The 19,348-nt window shown below is 39.9% G+C and overlaps 1 protein-coding gene across 3 annotated transcripts in view; it reads right to left on the bottom strand.

The window, feature by feature from the left end:
- ZNF451 (zinc finger protein 451) overlaps positions 1 to 19,348 on the bottom strand; it is a 33,895-nt gene that overhangs the window by 1,442 nt on the left and 13,105 nt on the right. For all 3 annotated transcript variants that reach the window (XM_041477457.1, XM_041477459.1, XM_041477458.1), the window contains exons 9-14: positions 17,525 to 17,672; positions 15,352 to 17,003; positions 14,225 to 14,359; positions 11,117 to 11,247; positions 9,807 to 9,993; positions 1,686 to 1,760 (exon numbers count right to left, since the gene is read on the bottom strand). In XM_041477457.1, the coding sequence (XP_041333391.1) occupies positions 1,686 to 1,760; positions 9,807 to 9,993; positions 11,117 to 11,247; positions 14,225 to 14,359; positions 15,352 to 17,003; positions 17,525 to 17,672 (2,328 nt within the window). The remainder of the gene's footprint in view (positions 1 to 1,685; positions 1,761 to 9,806; positions 9,994 to 11,116; positions 11,248 to 14,224; positions 14,360 to 15,351; positions 17,004 to 17,524; positions 17,673 to 19,348) is intronic.

Below are 19,348 nucleotides of genomic sequence, written 5' to 3'. Positions count from 1 at the left end.
AGATTAGAACCCATATGTATGCACCAAGAAAAATAAACAAAGTATTAAAACAAAAAACTACATACACATAACAAGCAGAGAGGTTTCAGTATTTTCATTCCAGTCCCTTATCCAGAGATATGCCCATACCTACATTCTGACTTGGCAGCAGTGTTGTCACTCTTACTAGGTAGGCCAGGTAAGCAGATAAAAAGTCATTCTCAGCAGTAAGAATAGTCTAGATCAGGGCTGTGACAGTTTTGACAGGGGGGAGGAAAATTGCATTGTACTCATCTGACTTAATCTCCAACAACTTTCATAATACTCAAAAAAGAAACTGTTTTTGCATTACATTTAGGTTATTTTGGGCACCAGTTGCTTGGCATTAGTGATCAAATACCATAAATTTGACAAGGTTTGTACACACAGCAAATATTAATATCAATAATGTAGCTGGAAAAATTAAAGCAGCTTTCAGACACACTGTCATTCATGAATTATTCATCTTCTGCTTTAGGAGGACACAAGCACATCCTATTAAAAAGAAAGACCTGTCTATTCTCATGAAAAAAGAATTAGAATTTTAAAACTTTAATAATTGTTGGGCTGTTTTATGCAAGGCTGAGACTTGGAACAGAGATCATATCACTGATTGCTCTCTCATCTTTCTGGACTTTCCTGTAACATCCAGAACTACTGATAAAAGAGAGATGCTTAAAGAAAAATATTACATGCTCACAGAAACAAACAAAACCAAACAAAGACATAGAACCATTTGCAGATAACTGCTTGCATTAAAATATGTTATTTAGCCACTAAGCCTGTGCAAAAATATAGAATAAGGTCCAAGCTGTGACTCATCTGAAGCCAGGCTGCTTCATAAGGTCAGATGCCTCTGCACTGCAGCATCAGAAGTGGGACCTCCTGCATGCACCAAATGTCACTGCTCTCCCAGTACTAGGGGGGCCTGAATGCACCCAACTTTCAGTGCTGGAGATGAATGCTGGACATTCAACAACAGTGTGTAGTAACAGCTGGTAAACTTACAACTGAATAAATTCTGGGAACATAAGATTCAGTAATCAGTTTTATCACTGAGCTTGTACAACTTTTTTGTGGTTTTTTTTTAGTTTATTTCCATCAGGCAGAGGAGCAGAATAAAATTTTTCAAAGTACACTGGTCTGTCACCAAAAATGCATGACTACACTGAACACCACCAGTAAGCTCAAAAGCAAAAGAATGAAAACAATTTCAAATAATTTAAGATATGATGTGAATGGACAGATGTGATGCTGATTCAACCATGTGCATAACTCTACAGCTCTTTCAGGAGACCAGAGTGCTTTACTTTAAAATGATAGCTAATCTTGAATTATTTATTCAGAAGTTCAGGTATTTAGTCAATAGTTCTGCTCTGAGACAACAGTCATATTAAACTGGTGCAAAGTGAACTCAGTCCAGTCTTTAACTGATCAGTACCCTGTGGTGTCCAATAAAATAGAGTTTTAGTTTGATGGCATACTTTTCAGGTTAGAAATTTTTTTTATTTATAACTCATCACAGCATTCTTCACTACTCAAGACTGCCCAGCATAGTTTAGAGTATTCCTAACAGTTACTGGCTGTAAAACTCATTTTAAGTTCAGTTTTTCTGTCTTCCATAATTAATAGTGCTTTTTAACACAGAACAGTAAAAATTGACAGACCTTCTTGCTTGTTTGTTTCTTCTAAGCTCTGCTTCAGTGTTTCTTTCATATCTTCATCCTCTTCACTATCTGAACCTTTAAATGCACAAATGAAATAAATTACACACTGCTTCTAATAAAGGTATTAACATTTCTCTTGCATTTCTCTTACTGTAACACCAAATGATTTGAAGAGAACACTTGCTGTGATCTAAAAAAATCAAGATAAAAATACATTCCAGTGGTAGTTTAAGACAGCAACTCAAGAAACAGTCATTTTTCAGCTACCTCCTTCCCCTTCTCCCCACAATCTAGAGGCAGACTGCTTCAATTTTTCATTATGTTAAAGCAGTAACAATAAATAATAGGTGCAGAAACTACTGTGTCTACTGCATTTGTGGGGTTTTTGGTAATATTCAGTTATTAAAAATTACTCACTTTCTATAAATTACTTACTTTCTATGAAATGTATCACGGATTTAATTATGGGAAGAAGTGCCTTAGTGCGTGTCTGCCTACACATGACTGCAGCTGTGTTTTATTGCACAGATTCTGCATTTGAACAATGGAGTGCTAAAACTCAACCAAGCAGTGCAATTCAGCAGATGTTGCTGTTCAAGTCTCATATGAGCAGAAGGTTGATAGACTTAGTTTAATCTGTTAATTCATCACAACCCAGCCCACCCAAAACTCCACAGCCTTTCCCTTTCTTAATAACACTCTTCACAAGGCTGGTTTCCAGCTCCAGAAGAATGGCTTTATTTTGAAGTGTCTAGTGCACCTCCAGTGGTGTGGGGTTTGGTTGGTTGGTTTAGTTTTTTGTTGGTTGGCTTTTTCCCCATTCAACAGAGGTGCAGTGAAGTACAGGTTAAAAGCCAAGCCAATGAGTCACGTTATGCATTCATGCTCCTGCTACAGGCTATTGCTATTTTGGGAGATGGTCTCTGTAATGAGGTCTTACAGTATTAGCAATCAACAAGGTCTCCTGCAGTCATACCAACAGAAGCACTCCCCTTAAAGTCATCACATTTATTAATACATTTATATACTTCTGATTACATTAACCAACAAAGAACTTTCTGATATGGCCATGTAATTTACTGACTGTGTGACTTCTGGCATTTTGAATTACCCAGCTTAGCTATTCAAATTGTCATGTACGCTTCCAAAATTTGTTTTCAAACCTCTGACACATAACCTGTTTGAGCACAACCTTGCTGACTTTCCCAATTCCAGGAATAAAAATTCCAACAGCTGGTGTCCAACAGTGATCAGCAGCCCAAAAATATACCAGAAATAGATAGTTAAAATGGTATTTCTCCACTTACTTGGCAGACTGACTGTGAACTCTTTTTGGAGCTGCCTACTATTTCTGAGCAGAAGAGATACTAATTTTTACATCATTTTCCAAAGCAAAGCAAAGGAAAGAAAAATCTACACCCCCTCATTCCCCAAAGCAGTCACTACAATTACTAATGAAAGGGAGGAAAAAGTATAAAGGAAAGGCTTTTTGCAAGTGGCTTCTCCCTTATTAATTATCCTTTTAATCTTCCAGCCTGGAAGACATGTCAGACTGTCTAAAATTTTTTTTTATGCCTGTTAGAGGTGGAACAGTTGAAGCAATCACTCCCTAACTTAATTCTTGGCTTAGTACACATGACATGAAAACACTTCCAGGGATGGGGCATCCACAGCTTTTCTGGGCAACTGGTCAAGTGCCTCACTATCGTCCGAGTAAATAATTTCTTCCTATCATCTAATCCATATCTTCCTTCTTTTAGTACGAAATAATTCCTCCTTGTCTTGTTACTACCTGCCCACATAAAAAATCTTTTTTTACAAGGCCCCTTTAAATACTGGAAGGCCACAATGTGGTCTCCTCAGAGCCTTCTTGCTCCTGGCCGAACAACCACAACAATCTCAGCCTTTCTTTCCAGCTCTATGATCATCTTTGTGGCCTCCTCTGGACCCACTCAAACAGATCCATGACCTTCTTGTGCTGTGGACCCCAGAAATGCACACAGCACTCCTCGTGGGGTCTCATGAAGCCAGAGCAGAGGGGAGGAGAATCCCCTCCCTTGACCTGCTGGCCACTCCTCTTTTGATGCAGCCCAGGATGCCACTGGCCTTCCAGGCTGTGACTGCACACTGCTGGCTCATGTCCAGCTTTTCATCCACAAGAACCCCCAAGTCCTTCTCCACTGGTCTGTTCACATGCAGCTCTTCTCCCAGGCTGTACTCATGTCTGGAATTATCCCCACCCAGGTGCAGCACCTTGCACTTGGCCTTGTTGAACTTTGTGAGGTTCTCATAGGCCCACTTCTCAAGTTTGTCCAGGTCTTCCTGGATGACATCCCATCCTTCAGCTGTGTCAATTGCACCACTCAGCTTCATGTCATCTGCAAACCTGCTGAGGGTGCCCTTGGTTCCACTTTCTGTGTCACTAGTAAAGAGACAGAAGAGCACCAGTCCCAAGACAGTCCTGGGGGTCACAATCTGTCGCTGGCCTTCATTTTGACATGGAGTCACTGACCACAGCCGGCTGGCTATGTCCATCCAGCCAATTCCTTATCCACCACCAAGTCCAGGCAGATGATATCACAGTCTTCCCTTGTCAAGCACTGTAGTTGCTCCATCATAACAGGCCACCAGACTGGTCAGGCAATGTCATAGAATGGTGGATAGTGGAAGGGACCTCAGGAAGTCATACTGTCCAGCCTCCCAGCTCAGTCAGAATCATCTACTGCCCAGGACTCTGTCCAGATAGCTTTTGAGTACTACTGAAAAGACAATGTAGTGGGGAGCTCCAAACTTGTTAGATATGACCTTACGGAATGAAGTGAAAGGATCACCTTCCTCAACCTACTGGCAACAATCTTCCTAACGCAGCCCAGGGTACTGTGGGACCTCTCATCCACCAGAGCACACAATAGCTCACAGTCAAATTGGTGTCCACCAAGACCACCAGGTTCTTCCCTACAAAGCCATTTCCCAGCTGGTTGACTCCTGGTCAGCATATACTGATGCTTGGGGCTGCTTCTCCCCAGATGCAGAACTCTGCACTTCCCTTTGCTGAACTTCATGAGATCCACTGTGAGTGCACTTCTCCCCTGTCAAGGTTCCTCTGGATGGCAGCACAGATCCTGTGGTACATTAACTGTACCACTCCCAGTTCTGTGTGATCAACACACTTGCTGTAGGTATACTCTGCCCCATCATCTAGGTCATTAACAGACATTAGAAAGGATCAGCCCCTCTACTGAGACACAGCTGGTTCCTGACCCCCATGCCACTGATCACCATGTTCCAGGTCTGGCTGTTCAGCCAGTTTTCAATGCATCTCAGTTTTTTCATCCAGCCCACACTTCACCAGCATATACTGCTAATACTGCTGGCATCTTCTAATGAAAAATGTTTAATTTTGAGAAACCAGGCATGTCCTGTCCCTCTTATTAAAATCCTCGGCACATGCTATAGCTCCCAACTCCTTTGGTGTGAGAGGAAAAGCAGCTGCCCAGTTTTAGAGGCAAGAGATCTTAAGATCTCTTGTACTATTCTCTAGTACATTTTGTCAAATACACATCAGGTAAGAACCTCTGACTGTACCTGATCTTTCAAAAGAAATCCTACTGCTCACTACTGACCTCACATACTAACATATTCCTGCTGGAAGAACGAGAAAGCAGGAAAGCAAACTCCGGATGAATATAGAGCTCAGAGCGATTTTTCTGACATTTCATGTCTCTCAGAAACCTGTTCTGGGGAGAGACTGGTAACTTTCACAGAATGTAAGCGCCACCCACTGTCCTGCCATCAAAGCACCACAGCTTGAATTTGGATTAGCTGCCCACACAGCTCAGGGTAACATCCCCCCACTACATCTTCTTCTATATCCCCCCACTAATCTTCTTTTGCAACCACCCCAGTTACCACCAACACTTTCATAATTTCCATCAGGTTTACCACCAGAGACTCTAATTCCCTTCTCCAGCCTTCCTCCTGCTCCCTTACCACACAACACACCCCTTGTCCACTGTACAGTCTCACACCCCACCTCCACTTCCCTCCTAAAATACTCCTTCTCTTAGTCTTTTCAGTAACTCCCAATCTCACCTGCCCCTTTTCCATTCCAAGGTACAGTGGCATTCACATCACACTATCTCTCCAACCACTGACCCTTCTCCTTTTACAGCTGCTGTCTGGAGTTTTAGTGCTACCTTATAGGTACAATTTGTTAACTCAGTCAGGATCTCAGGAATTACTTAACCAAAATCTTTAGATCAGTACCCCACCCTTACCTTTGTTAGCAATCACACTTGGTATGTGTGGCCATGCTGCCTTTAAAATACTTTCCTTGGCTTCTAGAATCTTGTCTTTTATTCCTTTTTTCACGTGTCCCTGGACGATCCTTCCCACATACTCTTCCCCAATACTTACTACTCTAATTTCTCTTCGTATTAAGGTAACATCATCTGTAAATGCAAGTACAGCTACTCCCTGCTGAGGGTTACCACCATACAAGACCTCTTTTCCTCCATGCAATGCAAGCTTCACTCTATGTATCTCTGCCTACAGTTGCTCATTCCAGTGTAGGACAAATAAAAATACAGCTCTCAAGCTGCCACTCTCCTCCAGTTGCATTTCTTGGAAACTGTGGCCAATATTATTACAGTCACTCAGACTTTCATCTAACCTTTATCTTAGACTCTCTAAAATTCAAAGCCAGATTTAAGCTAAACCTCAATAATTTTTTGTGTATGATCTGAGTGGTGAGGTTTTCCCAGTTCATCCATGGCCCACAACTGTTCAGACTCATTATCTCAGGTCTCAGTACATCACTTTCTCCCTAGGGCATACACATACAAGAGATGCCACTGACATACCAAAGCCAGCAGTAACTTCCTGCTGTAGCTAACACCAGGTTACAGCTGAAGGGTGACTTGCTTATCACTCTCTACTGCAATAAGCTGTGGCTGCTATAATAAAGGAATATATACTAGAGAAACTATAATTCACTAATGGTGCATCACTCTGCAGATGCTCATGCCCTTCACATTCAGTTTCACATTCAGGAAAGTGGGGGTTGGAGGCTGTGATTTGCAATCTGTGTTAACTGCTGGTTTGAAAAAAGCAGAGATGGGACAGATCTAGCATTCATACTGGACCTCAAACTGGACCACACACAGACATGCACCCATGAAAATTTTCACTGTGGAGAAGAAAAGCAACTGTTCTCCATGTCTTCCATAAATTTGTTCTTGTGTCCTCTCAAATTATTTTGTTGGATGTAGGTAAAACAAAAGATTTCGGACATAGTGGGAGCTAGGAAGCTTGGGAGCATTCATTAAAATGGACTGAAATCCTACTCTTCCAAACAAAAACTCTCATGGAAACGTCATTTGGTAGTATTTAAACACTTCAGGCAAGAGTAGCAGATTGAAAATGTAGGCTGGCAGCTCCATTTGAGCACAGTGAAAAGTACTTTATGGGTCAGTGAAACAGGTATGGTGGCTATCTGGCAGACAACACTACATTCAGTACACCACTAACCCTGACAGGCTCATGAGACAGACTGGCTCTTCAAAAGAAAGGACAAGAAATACTTTCAAAAATTTGTTCTTATTATTTAAAAGAGTCTCTTTTACATAACAGCTCAGTCACTGAAGGATCTCATTTGAACATAACTGGGAGAAATTACAGTTAAGCTAAAGACTTACACAAAAATAACTTGTCAACCAAAAAGTTGTGGCATTTCTGTCAGTGCAATGGATGGATATGATGACCCCAACCTACTATCACCTTTGCTCTCAACATTGTCCAGCACTCATAATAAGTGTACTTTCAACACAAAGGATATGATATGACCAAGACATAGGCAATGGAGTGATGATATTTTTCTGCACACTACTGGTTTTTTTTTTGTTATAAAGTAAGACATTGAAAACTCTTCTCTTCTGCCCTTCCCAAACCACTCAGTTAATATGCATGAAGCTCATGTCATGTGTTGTGGCTTCAGCATAAAAGCAAAACCCTTCTTCATTTATGAACTCAGGCTTAGCAGCAGCAGAGAACAAGTAAGAATGCCTACTCTTTTCATACCTCAAAGGAAGTTCAAGCATCTCCTCCAGCCAAGGGTTTCCTATAGTAACATACAGTTGGTATCGCATTGCAACATATGCAGAAAATATTATTTTATTACTTATTTTAAAATAAATGCAGTACTATAGTTCCCACAGCAGCTGTGCTGGTAAAACAGTTCACAAGATGCACCTGTCAGATTGCCACATCCAAAGACAATCCAGGTGCTCAGAAGCTAATGATAGCTCTGTCAAGGTGATTTAGGGAAAGAACTTTTTCATTTTGCAGCTCATCCAATACCAACAACAGTCTGATACTTTTCAACATGATCCTCTGTCCTGTTTCTCACCTACTTCTCTCTCCAGAATAACAGCCATAGGCTTAAGAAAGTCACAAAGCAAGCAATTCTTGTTTGCATTTCCTTTTACTCAGCTGCTTTTCTGTAACAGGTCAACAAGTTATACCAGCCTATGATACACTGCACGACTTTCCATCTCAACCCTCCAATACCGGTTTTGCCACATTAAGACTTGCAAATGATGGCTGATGCTGCTGAGCCACACAATGTGTGTGTACTATTTGGTGGCTTTATCTTTTTAAAGAAAAACTTTATAAACTCTTGGTAACAATATCATCCCACAATGCAGCAAATACAGACCTATTATGAACAGTGAAGCCTCTAATACTCTGTTTTAATACACAACAGAGACAAAGGCAGCTTTTGCTGTTTGGGTCCACCCTTGCTAAGACTGACTACAAAAAGGGAACAATTATGTTCCTTACAAGTTTATTAAGGAATGCTAACAGCCAAAGGAATCACGTGTCATTTCATCAGTTTCCTGTTCAAGGATTTTTTTTTATAATGACCACATGTGCAACTCAAGTGGAACACACAAGGAGCATCCAGGCAGCAAGTTAAGGTTTGCAGCCTCCAGGTAGGGCCAATTACCATAATAGTAAATATTAATGCAGTAAAGGACACTGAAAGAAGTGTTAAATTAAGAAACTTCTAATGCCTGGGGTGGCCAGAAAACTCTGTAAGCACCTTTTCTGTATCAAAAGTATTTAAATCAATTCCAGTTCACCACATTTTTTTCTCCAGAAAGCTGTTTAATTATCCTATTTTTTTTCCTTTTATCAGTCAATGCCAATTAATCATTCAGAGATAGCACTCCAATCTTCTTTGTGGAACAGCAGCACCATGTTATAGCTCTCATAAACCTGTATCAAGACTAGCAGTATAAATTCTCATAAAACTGCTTAGGGCTAATTCAGAAACAACTTTCTCTAAAATTCCATGAATTTACAACTCTCCAAAATCACAATAAGAAGCCAGAAAAAGCAAAAATGTCTACAATAAAATGTCAAGTCTTTCAGGAAAACGGCAAAATACTTTGAAATGCTGATAAATATTAAAACTCATCTCAGCTCTGGTACCCTTTGCATGAAAATGAGCTGGCTCAATCCTCTTCGATTATCCTATATAAAACCAATGTAATCATTTTAGCATGCCATTAGAATCCGGCACTTTAGAGAACTCAAAAACTTCCACTGAGTTTTTTTTCTCCAAATGGGTGTGTGAGTTGTGCCAGTGAATTCACTTATCAAGTGATAGGAAGTAGCTAGGAGGTCCAAGTTAAAACAGACAGAAGTATTTTGAGAAATAATGATGCTTTAGCAGGGTCACATTTGTTTCAGACACACAATAAATCAAGCCAAACAGATGTGAGAACAAATTGATAACTAACTATGCACACAAGAGTGCTTTAAACAGCTTTTCCTGAACTAGAAAGGAGTTTTCAGACTCAAACATCAGCTTTGTCTCCTGATATAATAAAGAATACAGGGATGACAGTTTTTTACACTGAATAAAAATGCTTAATTAAGTATGTTTTCAAAACATGCCCAAGCATAATGATTTTCTAATCTATTATTCATTGAGGTACCACTACAATACAAGAAGCACCAAGCAACAGTTTATGTAACCAGTGTAAGTGTTCCATTTTTTTATTGGAAAGAACTATCAGTTTACTGGAAAAATTGTGTTTAATGTTTACTTTCTACCTTTTGTGGTATCTGCAATGCTGTTTAGCAAGGCACACATCATGTCTCCTTCAATGTGATGAGGATTCAGGATGCGAGCTGACCGCTGGGTCATTTTAAACTGGTTTTCCAGTTCCAGGAAGCTTTTGTCTCCAGAAAGAACAGTGAAAGGAATTTGCTTGGGCAGGTGCTCATCCAAACGACCAGCCTACACAAAACAAATAAGTGTTGAACAGAGACCATGTTTTTATCTCACGGCATTTGGCTAGCTTTATGCAAGACAGTTCTTCATTGGAAAGTTTTCTACAGCAATTTATTCCTGCCTTTATGATCCAAGCCACATCACCCCACTGTGAAAGGCACTGTTTCACAAGTTTGATGCTCATTTCTTCTCTATGCACAATAGATACTTGTGATGGCTACCAGAACAGTACAGATGGAATATGGAACAAATCCTAAAAAGCAGCATTTTAGAACTGTCTCTACATAAAACAAGTCATCTCTGCAGAGCATTTTAAAAGTAACAAAAAGCATGATGAAACATAAAACCACTGTTGCAAAAATGTGCTTATACAGTTAGACAGGTAGTAATTTATTTAACTGATGAAGCACTATATGGCCTCAATCTGCACCAGGGGAGGTTTAGATTTTCACTGAAAAGGCTGCCAAGCATTGGAACAGGCTGCCCAGAGAATCAGTGGAGTCACCATCCCTGCAAGTGTTCAAAAATCATGTGGATGTGGCAATTAAGGACATGGCTTAATGACAGTGGTTGCTGGGTTGATGGCTGGATTTAATGATGTAGAAGGTCTTTTCCAACCTTAAAATCTATACTACATTAGGAACACAAGGCCCTGTGGAATCCCAGATTCCCGTCCCTCACCTGCACATCCCCAACCCTGCCAAAGCCCAAAGTTTACTGAATAAATGCACTGCTCTTTGTCAGCTCAACAGGGTCTGTGAAAGCAGCACCCATTCAACTCCATTGTAAAGATGGCTTGAGATTCGGGCTACTTAAAGAGAGACAAAGGAATTACATATCACTCTCAAAGAGAAACTGTAAGAAGTGCAGGTTTTTTACTCTTCATTCCCTAACCAGCTCCCTTCCCCTCCACAACAGCCTGTTGTCCTATTCGGGCTAATTTTTAAGTCATTTCTCAGCCACATGACTCCACTCAATCCAGGTTTATCATTCTTTATAGGGGACACAGAAGTGTCATGGAAAGAATCTAAAAATGTCATCTGCAATTAGTACTTAACATCAACAGCAGATACCATCTGCCACCTTCTCTGGGTACAGGACACAATAAAGCAAGCGTGCCCTAACTTACATGAACGCAGAGAGCAAAGTCTGCTGCCTCTCTTCTGGTACTGCAACGGGGATGAAGGAAGAAACATCCAATCCTCTTAAGATAATTGTAAATTTTGCAATGCACTGGAGGCTTCCAGTTGCTGTATCCTCCTATACAGTGAAGGGGAATAATATTAATAATAATAAAACCAAACATGAAAAACAAACAAACCACAGGTTTGGGTAGAAACACCTCTATGAATTAAGAGCACAAGAAGGCAACAGTAAATATAAAACTGTCTTTAAAGACAGAATTTATTTTGACCAATGTCAAAGCTAAGAAAACCATATAACCCAAATCCCCCCAGCCTTCTTGTTCCTTAGAGAGAAGGAAAAAAAAAGTAGCTGGCCTGATGCTACTCTATCAATTTTGTACAATATTTTTTCTTCAAATTCTGAAAAGCTTATCTTCTAGATATCATGTGCTTTTAGACACAAGGATGTGTTTTTCTCCAGTTTGAAGCACAGTTACGGTTAATGTGCAGAATCAGAACAGCTCTGGAAACATAGTACAAGGAACAGAAATGCTTCTCTTAGGGAAACCTGTACCACAGGAGTTACACAGTCAACGTGCACTATAACTGCCTGACACATCCCATGTCAGAACTCATTAAATAATAAGAGGATCCAAAATCTGGAGCAACAGCTCAGAGAAATGCTTGAGTCCTGACAAACCCATGGATGCAGTCAAGGATGAGCAAAATGAGGCTGCAACTGGGAAAAAAGTGCAGGAGTTTTCTAAAAAGTATGCTAAACATGTAGTTAACAGGCTAAGAAAACAGGTGGATAATAAAGATGAGCAGAGTACAGACAAAACCAGTACCAGACTGCAAAAACCAGAGAAGCTTGCCCCATAAAAATACATATGGCACCATAAAAAGGCAAGAAAATGGAAGGACAATTTGACCAGAGTGAGTAAGAATTTTTTAACATACCAATGACTAACAAATAATGGGTCTGCAACATGGAGTTGCAGACAACAACAAAATGTTACTTTATCTGCTAGATGATAGAGTGGCTGGATGTAAGAAAGGATTTTGAATGGAAAATGAAAGCAGTCATTGATGGCACTTCACATGAGGACATGGGAAATCGATGTTCAAGTAACCAGGCTGCAGAGGATGCTTTACATCAACGTGTCCACTCACAGCCTGACAAAGCAAAGCATTCCTCAGTAGATTGCTCCTGTTTCCCCCCTGCCTTTTCAGCCTAATGGCAAGAAGATGATATCAAAAATGATTGCTAAGATTTATTAAGAGTCTACACAGAAATGATTTAGTGGAACCTGTCCATAAGAAAAAAATGCTATTTGTAAGTTGTTCTTGTCTGCCCTCAGCCACTGCTATCTGGGAAAGACTTGTAATCACCAGCCCTGTTTTTGGCTGTATAAATGTACAACATAAGCATTTGACCGGGGCAGCTGAAAACAATGACAGACCTGTATTTATGTCATTTGTTAGCCCACAAATGGATTAAAGACAACTGAGTATCTGAAGACAGAAACAATACAGAGTCCAGACAATACAATGGAGGAACTCAAAGCAAAGCTAAGGCTATACTAGAAACAGGAATAATAGAAATAATGCAGATATATAGTACAAAAATTGTAATTTAAAATTCAGAAATGTTTTTTGGGAAATGTAGGAAAAAGTGTTGCTATATTTTCACAGGTTAAACAAACAAGAGTAGCATGCCTCACGTAACTGTACAAATCATTATTATGAGAGGGTACCTACAACAACAGATCCAAATGTGTCTGGGAGCCTTAGTGTTCCCAGGCTCAAAACCAATATAGTTTACACTAAAACTGGTAAATTTTTCTTTAACATGAATTTGGTCTATTTTATTCACTAGTAACTCTTTAGCATATTTTTTTAGTTCAGGTGCCTCAGGGGCCATTCCCATGAGGCAGCCTGCATGTAGCAAACCCATTAGGAAGTAAAGAATTGAGTGGTGCTGATATGGGCTGTGCTGTGCCATGAGGCACCTGGGTTTGGAACATCTCTGGGCACAAAACTCCTAACAAGCAGACACCAGATTACAGGTTCAGGAGCACAGATGACTGAATCTCTGCCACTCTACATTAACAGCTATACTTGCTCTGCCTTCATCAGCTAACTGGAAAATTTGTTTCTAAGAGAAAAAAAAAAGTGACCCAGGCATCAACAGGCCTTTCTGTACAACCTGAGCAGCATGACAACTCTCAGCTTTCAGAACAGCCTTGATTATCTTTTATGGGAAGAGATAATGAAAAAAAACTTAGCAAGGAAGTGCAACAGAGTTTACAAAGTGTAAAACATACCAGACCTATAAATCTGGTAAGATGATGCCTGTGTTCCAGGCCATTAATATTATAAAAGTATCCCTTATCTATATTTTACTGAAGAGATCAATGTACCACAGACAAAATAATTGTAAAGGTAGATACAGAAAAAACCTGTAGAAAAAGCATGAGGTGGACAAGCAGTTGGTTCAAAAACAGTCAAATAAGCAACAGCATCAAGTTAAAGAGATGCTACTGGCAGACTTTGCAAAATGGTATGATCTTTAAGGTCCCTTTCAACCCAAACCATTCTATCATTCTATGAAACCCATGACAATGTGAGCCATCAATCACTGCTATCTGTAAGATGGGACATACACCTATTGTTGTACAGGATGACCAGGACCACTCTCTACAGAACAGGCCAGAGACAGAACAAAATTAGAAGTCTAAGAGTGCAAAATCATGCCTTCTGGAACTAAAAAATCAAACAAAAATAAAAAATCCCAGCCTTATGAGAAGGACTTAGGAGTTAATATGATCTCTGAGTATTATGGGTGCCTTGATAATTATGAAAATATGATATAGCTGAAGTAAGTTCATAAGGGAAGCCAGAAAGACTTCTAAAGAGTTCTGTAATTCTGGAAGTATTCTACAAGAATTAGTAGAAGCAGTGGAGATTTAGATGGAGTTTGAAAAGTTCAAGAAGCAACTTTAGAAGCCTACTGCCTACTTGCTCCTGCTCTTCATTCTCTCAGGTTCAAGGAATCTCTGCTCAAGCACATGTGTAGACTTATATTTTAATTTACTTCAAACATTTTTTACCTTGAAAACCCCAGATAAATGTCCCTTGGTTCAGGTTAGCTGGCAGCTGTGTGAAAAAGCTTCCCCAGTTGTCCAGATCCACCAACACAATGTGAGTCATGGTACTCAGATAGTCAAGATCAGGAAGTTCACCATCTTCAACAGGATAAAAAGGACACATTTAAAATTCATGTGACTTTCTGGTCAACCAACTCGCTTTTGAAAACTCTTCTAATCACATATGTAAGCGAAAAGTCACAAAAAGAAAAGCTACAAAACATTATGTTATTTGGTGACTGCATAGATCAACTGAATTAGCACTTAATAATGCACAAATTAGAGAGAAGAGTAGAATCTGGCTATATGATGGTGTAGACCTGGATAGTTTTGTGGTAAGCACAGAGAGCTGTCATTCTGCACCAAGACATTTTAATAACTCATTTAATATCCAGCTGGGTACCCCTGACTATTGCAAGTCTCTGTGACATTCAACTGCCTGCATGCATAAAAGCACATAAAATGTTCAGATATGCTCTTTTTGCTCAAAATGTCAACCTCCTAATCAAAAGCATTATGACACCCCCAGTAATCACGAAACACTTCCAATTTCTGAACACAAGAAAACAATACATACCCGGAATATAAATTCTCAGCTTTTTGGCAAGCTAAGAAAGCTGAGATGATGGTATAACAGCATTGCCCACACAGAAAGCACTAAAAGGCTCATAAATACATATAAAAAAAGCAAGTTTCTTTTGAATGTGTATGATCAATCACTTTTACACTTCTAGGCATTAGATCCCTAACTGGGATGTCCTTGACGGTCCTCTTCCTTTCAACACCAAATTATGCTCCAAACTAATTTGAAAATCAAATGTTTCGGTCTCAGAATTGTCACATCTGCCTTTTTGGTTCCCCCCTCCCCCCCCAGGATTTCATACAAATGGCATATAACATAAATTCTGGAGTCAAGAGTTTTGGAAACCCAATTACTGAGAATTCCGTATTTGAGAAATAACAGGTACTAAATTCTGAGCTCATTTATAGACTGGATGCAACCAAATGGTATGTGACATGTACTGACAATGAAACAGAGTGTGTTAAGGACAGCAATACTTTTCTAATGCCGAAAGAAATTTTCTACGTACTTTCACTAAGCTCTTCAGGCTGTTCTAAGTCCTCAGTTTTTATTTTCTTTCCTTCTCTTGGGCTTTGCAGAGAAGAAAACTGTGGTCTGTCCTGAGTTTTGGATGGAGATGCTTGAAATCGTTGCCTGTGAGGTTTTCTGACCACACAAGCCCCACTTGCTGAGAACTTGAATACTGCGTCTTCTGATTCTGATGCAAGACTTGACAGATCAGGTTTCTGCAAGAAGCAGTGTTTCATGTGATAATGCTGATGCGCGCTTTGAAGATCATCAAAGTTTTTGTTGCATGCAGCACATCTAACAACATACATCTCTCCCTTAGATTTTACTGACTTGTGACTCTTGAGATGGCTGTTCATATCAGCAATATTCTGTGCCGTTGCAGAACACAAGCAGCATCGAAACCATAAGTTTCCCTTCTGCAGCATGGCCTTCTGACAGTTCTCATGATCGTTCCTCCTGTTTATTTTGGAGATGTAAGTTGTCCGGCAGCCACAGGTTAAGCGGTCTCCCTGTTCGACTGGGAGGAAGTCCTCATCTTTTTTTATTGACAGTTCCATCTGCTCAGGCACAAAGGTATAGTCCATGCTATGAAGTGCCTTGTAATGGATTAGAAATTCTTCCTCTGTGTTGAAGAAGAGATTACCACAAAGGCCACAGAAGTATTTAGTCTGCATCTCCTGATTATGATGCTCTTGGAAGTGCCGCTGTAGTGTTCCTACTTTCCGAAAATGATTTCTACATATGCCACATGAGTACCTGTGAAATGCATGGCTTTCTAAGGACATGCAATGTTGTTGAACGCTCTCTTCAGACTCAAACATCTCCTCACAAATGCGGCACTGCCATTTTCCCACAACAGGACCACTTTCAGGGGACACTTCCACAGGGCCAGAATTGCAGTCTTTATCTCCACCTGCAGAAATGCTCACTGCGTCAGAAGCAGATGGCATAGGCTCATCTTCTACAGCTTCTTGCTCATAGTAGTAACTATGCCCACCATGAAATTCAGTTACATGTCTCATAATATCCTCTTCTCTAAGATCTACAGAGCATGCTCTGCACCAGAGCAGAAAATTAGTCAAGTGTGCTCCTCCATGGAATCGACTCATATGCAGGCGGATAATGCTGGAATTTTCAGCCAGCTTTCCACACACAGCACACTTGTGACAGATCCTATTTGCTGATAAAATGTGCTTTTCTACTGACTCTTCTGTAGAAAACTTTTGAAGGCATTCACAAAACCAGGCTTTTACTTTGGAGGCACTACCTTGACTTTGGTTTGCAACTTTATCTTCACTTTTATCTTCTGAATTACTCTTGCGTTTTGAAGGGCTAGACCCCATTTCACTGGAGGACTCATCTGGACTCAAATGTCTTTTAAGCAGTGGTCTTGACCGTTCCACAATGTAGGCCAAATGAGACTGATTTTTATGTTTTCCATTGACATGGCAGAACATCAAGATTGACTCTTCCAGTGTAGTAAAAACTCTAATGTTATGCTGAGTGGTTTGTTTGTGTTGGGTCATTTGATTCTTATCAGCAAACAGTTCATCACAGTTCTCACAGTAACCTTTCATTTTAAATATCTCTGCAACTTGGGAGATGCTTTTTTTTGACAGTGCCATGGGCCCAGAATTATAACAACGTGTTCTAGAATGGATAAAAAACATTAAGAGGTTATATCACCACCTGAAACATTTGTAAACTTTCAGATGTACTTGATATACTACCAAGTAGCTACAGCAGTAAGAGCGCACTGTTTCCATGCACTATGTACTTGAACCCACCTTCCAGCTTGCCAACAAAACCATGCAATGTACATTTAGTCCCTGAAATTTGAAGAAAATTAGGTGCTAATTTCCAAAGCTAGCATGTAGATTGATGCTTATGTTTCTGACTGTACATTTTCAAAATCAAATGCTGTCAACTTAGAAATAATGGAATAGTAAAAAGCTTTTGTTGCTCTGTTAAAGAAAATACAAAAAGGATCCTGACATTGATCATCTTTCTGCAGTAAAGTTATGGGCAGGCTTTTGATTGTTTATTCAGGAAGTCAACATTCAGATGGTCCTAGCTGCCCTGAAATCCACTAGTATCACTAAAAGCATGTCTGCACACCTGTCATTGATCGATGGATGTTCACATTATAAAGACAACTGCCTTTCACAAACCTGAAATGAGCTGTTAATTCCATATGTGAGCGCAGTATCTTAAAGCAGGACATACACTTCACTTGGAAGGAGACCTCTTTGCACAGAGATATCAAGAGGTTCTTTGCAAAGGATGGAAAAGGTAGTGGATGGCCAGACTTCGCTGCATCTGTAAAACAGAAAGGTAGAAAGTGCAACCACACGTTAGAGTTTTCCAACAGAATTTCAGCTCTCTGATGACATAATTACTATTGTTACTTGTCTGCCACAGGGTTCAGAATGCAAGTTAACAAATGTCAGCTGAGCTACAGTAACTGTGCAATGGAAGCTGTAACTAAATCCTGATTTTTTTTAACTTCTGTAACTATCTTATACCTGAATCTGTTTGCATTTTGCTTTTTTGTACTCAGTGACTGATTTTACTTCCCTTTTCCTTCTTCTACAATGCCAGGTCAATATCTCTCGTAGGAAGGTTCTTACCTTCTTCTCCTCCACCTATTACCAGCTATCTACTCTTACTACATAAAATTTTGTTTTAAGCCATACAGTATTTTTTCTGAAAGAGCACACACCTTATTTAACAAGTTCCCAGATACCCTGACCATATCTTTCTTTCTTTCCCATCCTTAATGTTAATTTTTAGATGCAGGACTTTCTGTTGTTCTGAGTATATAATCCACAGGTGACTCCTAGTACCAGCAGAGTAAGAAAATTCTACTGAAAAGATAGTAGAAAATGGTTTATGGGTTATATATTGTTCATGTTCTGCACCTCAGCAGGCAAATTTTCTTGGATTTTTCTGTTTAAGAAAGATGTGATGATCAGCAGGCAGTAATTTGAGGTTATGCCTTTCAGCTAATTTCACTGGCAGATCTCAGGCCATGCTGATAATTATTAATCGTGAAGCCTAACTAATACGAAGTAAAAAATGGAGCACTCAGTTTTTTGTTCTGAGTTAAGCACTCTCCATCTCTAAAGAAGAAAACACTAACTTGTGCTTTTAATCTTTTCAAAGCAATAGCTCACCAGTCATCTTTTTTAAAACCTATGACCTGAATTTAAAAGCATCTGCAGTCATCACATTCAGAATTAATAACCTATTTGGGAATAAAAGTACATTAGCGTGACAAGGCATAAGGGAAAGTATAACCATGCAGCTGATTGTCACTTCACTGCAAGAAGGCAGCAGTACTGACTTGACCTGCAGGGGATTCCTTCAAAGCCTGCCTTTTCTGTACATTTCCTGCAGCCACTCTAGGGGATGGCAGAAGTCAGACACATTTACAAAGATGAGAAATAACTAAATTAATGCTTTTGGCCATGTAGGCTTGTCCAGAGAGTTGCAACATCTAAAACACGACCACTTAGCAGTCCAGCTAACAGTGAAGTAAATGCTTTAACGCCTATTGCTTATGTCAAAAATAAAATCAGTACAGCTATGTTGGGCATTAACCCTGTTTGCAACACCATGATCAGACAGATCTTTCCTCTGGAATTTATTAAGCATGGTTCAGGATGTTGCCAGCTCACAACATAACCAGGATTTCAGCCTTCAGCAGCCACGTATTCCTTGCAAGCCATCAGACCAGCAGCAATGCTCCAGCTAACCACTCTAAAATTGCAATTATATGGAGAAGACATTTTAACAAGTCTTTGCCATCAGGAATGCCAAGGACACTGACAAGAAAAATAGCCTCCAAGCACACTACAGACAGTAGAGTAAGGGGAAGGAACTGAACTGCCACTCTGACTGGAACTGAAAATAAATTTAGGTGTTTTGCTCTGAGTCTCCATCAACAAGCTAAATGTGAAGTTATACAGGAAAGTAGTTGCATGGAGTCACTG

The sequence above is a fragment of the Pyrgilauda ruficollis genome, unplaced genomic scaffold (assembly GCF_017590135.1).
Source record: "Pyrgilauda ruficollis isolate IOZ18807 unplaced genomic scaffold, ASM1759013v1 scaffold40, whole genome shotgun sequence".
NCBI lineage: Eukaryota > Metazoa > Chordata > Aves > Passeriformes > Passeridae > Pyrgilauda > Pyrgilauda ruficollis.
This window is presented reverse-complemented; position numbering and strand designations above follow the sequence as displayed.